This window comes from Eucyclogobius newberryi, unplaced genomic scaffold (genome assembly GCF_026437365.1).
Source record: "Eucyclogobius newberryi isolate DKJ021-1_F unplaced genomic scaffold, fEucNew1.0.hap1 SCAF_2, whole genome shotgun sequence".
In the NCBI taxonomy this organism is placed as follows: Eukaryota; Metazoa; Chordata; class Actinopteri; order Gobiiformes; family Gobiidae; genus Eucyclogobius; species Eucyclogobius newberryi.
This window is the reverse complement of record NW_027315834.1, coordinates 52,263,936-52,270,164: the sequence shown is the minus strand read 5'-3', so window position 1 is coordinate 52,270,164 and position 6,229 is coordinate 52,263,936. Positions and strand designations below refer to the sequence as shown.

The window sequence follows — 6,229 nt, the reverse complement described above, 5'->3', positions numbered from 1 at the left end:
GGTGGCTCCTCCCACTTGAGGTCCTGGTGATGGTGGCTCCTCCCACTTGAGGTCCTGGTGATGGTGGCTCCTCCCACTTGAGGTCCTGGTGATGGTGGCTCCCACTTGAGGTCCTGGTGATGGTGGCTCCCACTTGAGGTCCTGGTGATGGTGGCTCCTCCCACTTGAGGTCCTGGTGATGGTGGGGGGGGGCTGGGGGTTGTTTCCGCTCTACCTCCTGTAACAGACTCATCCCCGTCCCAGATGAGCCCGATGAGGGTGGTGTGGTCATGGCGATGAGGGTGGTGTCTCTTGTGCTGATGGTCCCGGTGTCTGAGACGTTCAGTTAATAAGTGGAATAAAGCAATCTCAAGATTTATATGGCAAAGAAAAGAAAAACGAATCCGATTCAAAACTTTACAATTATCGAATGTCTGAAAAAATTGGTATGGAAAAAATTTGGATTTAATGTTAAAATTGACAAATTTGAGACTTTGGACTAAATGGGACATTTTCTTTGGGTTTCGTGTGTCTTGATTTTCTCTTTTTTTTTCCTTTATTTCGTTTCTCTCTCTGCTTTTGTTTTTTTTTGTTTGTTTTTGTTTTTATGGCGGTTTCCAAGTGTTGCATTAGCACCAGACTTTATGTTGTTAAATCATAGATCTTCAGTCATCAGCTTCAGCCCAAACCCCGCCCCTTTATACCATCATCATGGTCCCAGGCCCCCAAACCCCGCCCCTTTATACCATCATCATGGTCCCAGGCCCCCAAACCCCGCCCCTTTGTACCATCATCATGGTCCCAGGCCCCCAAACCCCGCCCCTTTATACCATCATCATGGTCCCAGGCCCCCAAACCCCGCCCCTTTATACCATCATCATGGTCCCAGGCCCCCAAACCCCGCCCCTTTATACCATCATCATGGTCCCAGGCCCCTAAACCCCGCCCCTTTATACCATCATCATGGTCCCAGGCCCCCAAACCCCGCCCCTTTATACCATCATCATGGTCCCAGGCCCCCAAACCCTGACCCTCCTCCACTCTCCATAATGGCCAGTGCAGTTGTGCGTGGTTGTGTGTAGCAGTGTGTAGCTGTGTGTAGCTGTGCGTAGTTGTGCGTAGTTGTGCACCTGTGCGTCTGGTTGGTGGCGATGAGGCTGGACACGTTCCTCAGGATGCCTCCTCCGCTCTCGATGATGGCCAGAGTGTTGCTATGACTACGATGGGTCAATGTTCCCACCAGAAAGGCCAGAGCTCCCTCCACACTGCAGATGTCCGCCTTGTTCTCTGTGCAGTGTGCGGACAGGTTCCACAGGGCAGACAGAACGGACTTCAGAGTGGACTCCTGGACACAGAGGGTCAGAGGAGCAGAGGGTCAGAGGATCAGAAGAGCAGAGGGTCAGAGGATCAGAAGAGCAGAGGGTCAGAGGTCTTACCTTCTGGACCTGCAGGGCACAGCCCATGAGCGCTCGCACACTGCCCACTTCTCTCAGAGTCTTCTTGGAGTTAACGTCAGCTCTCCAGGACAAGTTCCTCAGCACACTGGCAATGACCTGCACACAACACACAACGTGACACACAACGTGACACACAACGTGACACACGTCACACACAACGTGACACACAATGTCACACAAAACGTCACACGCGACCGACGTCACACAACACACGTGTGTTTTGTACCTGCTGCAGATCCTCGCTCTCAGACTTGAGTTGTGCGACCATGGCTCTCATACAGCCCTTCATGGAGCACAGTGTGGCCTGGAACCACAACACAACAACATGTGAGCGGTGTGTGAGCGGTGTGTGAGCGGTGTGTGTGTGAGCGGTGTGTGTGTGAGCGGTGTGTGTGTGAGCGGTGTGTGTGTGAGCGGTGTGTTAGCAGTGTGTTAGCAGTGTGTTAGCAGTGTGTTAGCAGTGTGTTAGCAGTGTGTTAGCAGTGTGTTAGCAGTGTGTTAGCAGTGTGTTAGCAGTTTTAGTGTACTGCAGTTTGCAGTGTGAGGTTAAGTCTTACCTTGTTGGCCACGTCTCCAAAGGTCAGGTTGGTGAGGGCCATCCCAGCGTATCTCCTCAGTGTGACGCTGTAGTGATCTGAGCTCAGACCAAACATCTCACAGTCCACCTGCAGCAGTTCAGCAATGGCCTGGAGACCACCTGCAGGACATTATACTTTAATACACACAGAACACCTGCAGGACATTATACTTTAATACACACAGAACACCTGCAGGACATTATACTTTAATACACACAGAACACCTGCAGGACATTATACTTTAATACACACAGAACACCTGCAGCATAATACACACAGAACACCTGCAGCAGTTCAGCAATGGCCTGGAGATCACCTGCAGGACATTATACTTTAATACACACAGAACACCTGCAGGACATTATACTTTAATACACACAGAACACCTGCAGCAGTTCAACAATGGCCTGGAGATCACCTGCAGGACATTGGTGGAAAAGCCTAAAAAATGAAGCACTTGTCAGTAAAAGGACCCCACGTGACAAAGGCTTTGGTTTGTGTGACATTCTGTGCTCACACGAGCAGAAAACATGATCTTGTTATTGTTATGATCAACATAAGTTCATACACAGATTGAAAATGACTCTTACATGAGTCAAAATGTCTTGTTTTTCTGAAATAAACTGAAGCTTTTCTACAGTTCATAGACACTTCCTTTGGGCGGAGCTTTGTGCTGTGAGGTCGTTCACAACAGTCACAGCTGAAAACTAATATGATGTTTTTCAGGTTTTAGACCTCATCACTGAGACTGCTGTTGTCATGGTGACAAATGACATCTTCCTGAACACTGACACAGGCAAAGCCTCAGTCTTAATTCTGTTGGACAGTGTCAAAAGCAGCACTCAGATCCATCATGGGGTCCTCTTAAAGAGACTAGAGGACAGGGTGGGCATCACTGGCCCCGCCCTAAACTGGTGAAGGTCCTATCTGGAAGACAGGAAGTACTTTCTGTCTCAGACCACATGACCCTGACCCAAGGGTCAGTCCTGGGACCCCTTCTGTTCAACCTCTACATGTTGCTGTTAGGTCATGGACCGGCCTCCTGCTGGTGCCAAAGTCAGGACTAAACATGGACCGGCCTCCTGCTGGTGCCAGAGTCAGGACTAAACATGGACCGGCCTCCTGCTGGTGCCAGAGTCAGGACTAAACATGGACCGGCCTCCTGCTGGTGCTAGAGTCAGGACTAAACATGGACCGGCCTCCTGCTGGTGCCAGAGTCAAGACTAAACATGGAGCGGCCTCCTGCTGGTGCCAGAGTCAGGACTAAACATGGAGCGGCCTCCTGCTGGTGCCAGAGTCAGGACTAAATATGGAGCGGCCTCCTGCTGGTGCCAGAGTCAGGACTAAACATGGACATGTGTCAGCAGCAGTAGAACGTACCGAGTTGGTTCATGGCGTGTCGATGCTCCTCGTCAAAAGACAGTTTCATCAGAACACACACTGCCGGACAGATCTGATGCTCCACCGGAGACGGCACTGAAACAACAAGACCCGCTGTAGTCCCTCTATAGTCCCGCTAAAGTCCCGCTAAAGTCCCGCTGTAGTCCCGCTATAGTCCCGCTATAGTCCCGCTATAGTCCCGCTATAGTCCCGCTATAGTCCTGCTGTAGACCTGCTGTAGTCCTACTATAGTCCCGCTGTAGTCTACTATAGTCTACTATAGTCCCGCTGTAGTCTACTATAGTCCAGCTGTAGTCCTACTATAGTCCCGCTGTAGTCCTACTATAGTTCCGCTGTAGTCCTACTATAGTCCCGCTGTAGTCTACTATAGTCTACTATAGTCCCGCTGTAGTCTACTATAGTCCAGCTGTAGTCCTACTATAGTCCCGCTGTAGTCCTACTATAGTTCCGCTGTAGTCCTACTATAGTTCCGCTGTAGTCCCGCTGTAGACCCGCTGTAGTCCCACAATAGTCCCACTGTAGACCCACTATAGTCCCAATATAGTCCCACTGTAGTCCCAATATAGTCCCACTGTAGTCCCAATATAGTCCCACTGTAGTCCCGCTATAGTCCCACTGTAGTCCCGCTGTAGTCCTACTATAGTCCCACTGTAGTCCTACTATAGTCCCACTGTAGTTCCACTATAGTCCCACTGTAGACCTGCTGTAGACCCAGTCCTTGTTTCAGACGGTCTGGGTGACTCACTGGGGTGGCTGCGGTCCTCTTGCCAGACCCAGCAGGACTCGCAGTAGACCCGGACTTGCTCGAGGAGGTGCAGGACTCGGATCTCTCTGCGTCCTCGTTTGTCTTCAGGCTGACTGTGCACGATGTTGTGGAGCGCGGCCGAAGCACGAGCTCGAGCTTCTTTGGAGCCGCGAGAGTTTCCTACAACACAACAAAGCCTTTAATAACCCACTGATGTTTGTGGAGGATGTTTGGTTGGATGTTGTGTTTTTACCGAGCAGCAGCGAGTCCTTGTCGTTGCCGTGGAGAAGCTGGATGAGCAGAGGTAAACAGCCCGACTGTCTCATGGCGATGCACGAGTCCTGAGAGCTAGACATGGCCAAAAGAGTGCGCGACATGTCGTCCTTATCGTGAGTCCCCAGCATCGAGAGGAGACTGTACACCATCTCCACCTGAAACACGCGAGTTACACAAGGAGTTAGCACCATCTCCACCTGAAACACGTGAGTTACACAAGGAGTTAGCACCATCTCCACCTGAAACACGTGAGTTACACAAGGAGTTAGCACCATCTCCACCTGAAACAGACGAGTTACACAAGGATTTAGCACCATCTCCACCTGAAACACGTGAGTTACACAAGGATTTAGCACCATCACCACCTGAAACACGCGAGTTACACAAGGAGTTAGCACCATCACCACCTGAAACACGCGAGTTACACAAGGAGTTAGCACCATCACCACCTGAAACACGCGAGTTACACAAGGAGTTAGCACCATCACCACCTGAAACACGCGAGTTACACAAGGAGTTAGCACCATCACCACCTGAAACACGTGAGTTACACAAGGAGTTAGCACCATCTCCACCTGAAACCAGGCATTTAGATAGAGGGCCGTCTTCCCGTATTTTGGACGGGGTATTTTGACATGTGGACGGCATTTTCGAGGCCAAGGACGGGGTCATTTTTATTAATACATTTTAGAAAAGTGAATATCATCATTAAATCGGGCCGGGAAGCATTTGGCAATAGTCCGCGCCATGACAGTTTACTGTTTACGAGTGAAAATTTGCATGCTGCGCGCTGATTGGTTGACAAAGTTTGTGTGCTTGGCTCTGATTGGCTGCCGAGACCTGGTCCGGAGTATTCCGGAGCTCCACGTTTGCCGAACCTCCACGGCCAAATACCATGTCAAATACCCTATCTAAAAGCCTGCCTGAAACACACGAGTTACACAAGGAGTTAACACCATCTCCACCTACTGTAACTCCTGCTCACAGCAGGTCCTAAAAGCTCCATAAAAAGCTTTAACTGGTTCAAAATGCAGCAGCAAGATTACTAACAGGAACAAAAAGAAGAGAGCACATTACGCCGGTGCTGGAGTCTCTTCACTGGCTCCTGTCCAGTTTAGAATCACATTTAAACTCCTCCTCCTCCTGCAAACCACCATCATGTGTTTTGGGACAAAACAGTTGTTCGGGGTCTCCCTACCTGCACCCGGGTCCCCTGCACCCGGGTCTCTCTGCACCCGGGTCCCCTGCACCCGGGTCCCTTGCTCCGGGTCCCACAGTTCCCAGTTTCTCACCTTGGTTCCCAGGTGGCTGGTGATTCGTCGAGGCACAGAGTAGGTGCCGTCATTGGCTGAGTCGAGGTCCAATCGGCTGGAGCTCTGCAGATTTAAGTTCAAGAATAACATTTCATGATTTTTCAGAATGATTTGTTAAATGTTCAATTGTGTTTAAAATGTGACTCACAACAGCTGATGGTAACAAGCTGGATTCAGCCGACATCTGAGCTCCATCCTGAAACCAGAGGAGACAGTACAGAGGTCAGTGTGAGGGTCAGAGGTCAATGTGAGGGTCAAGCACATGTGTGAGGGTCAAGCACATGTGTGAGGGTCAAGCACATGTGTGAAGGTCAGAGGTCAGTGTGAGGGTCAAGCACATGTGTGAGGGTCAAGCACATGTGTGAGGGTCAAGCACATGTGTGAGGGTCAGAGGTCAGTGTGAGGGTCAGAGGTCAATGTGAGGGTCAAACATGTGTGTGAGGGTCAAGCACATGTGTGAAGGTCAAGCAAATGTGTGAA

The 6,229-nt window shown here is 50.4% G+C and overlaps 2 protein-coding genes across 3 annotated transcripts in view; both read right to left on the bottom strand.

The window, feature by feature from the left end:
- The window catches only part of LOC140367080 (molybdopterin synthase catalytic subunit), a 135,320-nt gene that overhangs the window by 96,492 nt on the left and 32,599 nt on the right, over nt 1-6,229 (bottom strand). The gene's annotated exons all lie outside the window — the stretch shown is intronic.
- The window catches only part of apc (APC regulator of WNT signaling pathway), a 43,849-nt gene that overhangs the window by 16,203 nt on the left and 21,417 nt on the right, over nt 1-6,229 (bottom strand). For both annotated transcript variants that reach the window (XM_072453392.1, XM_072453393.1), the window contains exons 8-16: nt 5,898-5,945; nt 5,729-5,812; nt 4,414-4,591; nt 4,161-4,340; nt 3,395-3,490; nt 1,994-2,133; nt 1,663-1,740; nt 1,416-1,532; nt 1,110-1,324 (exon numbers count right to left, since the gene is read on the bottom strand). In XM_072453392.1, coding sequence (XP_072309493.1) covers nt 1,110-1,324; nt 1,416-1,532; nt 1,663-1,740; nt 1,994-2,133; nt 3,395-3,490; nt 4,161-4,340; nt 4,414-4,591; nt 5,729-5,812; nt 5,898-5,945 — 1,136 coding nt within the window. The remainder of the gene's footprint in view (nt 1-1,109; nt 1,325-1,415; nt 1,533-1,662; nt 1,741-1,993; nt 2,134-3,394; nt 3,491-4,160; nt 4,341-4,413; nt 4,592-5,728; nt 5,813-5,897; nt 5,946-6,229) is intronic.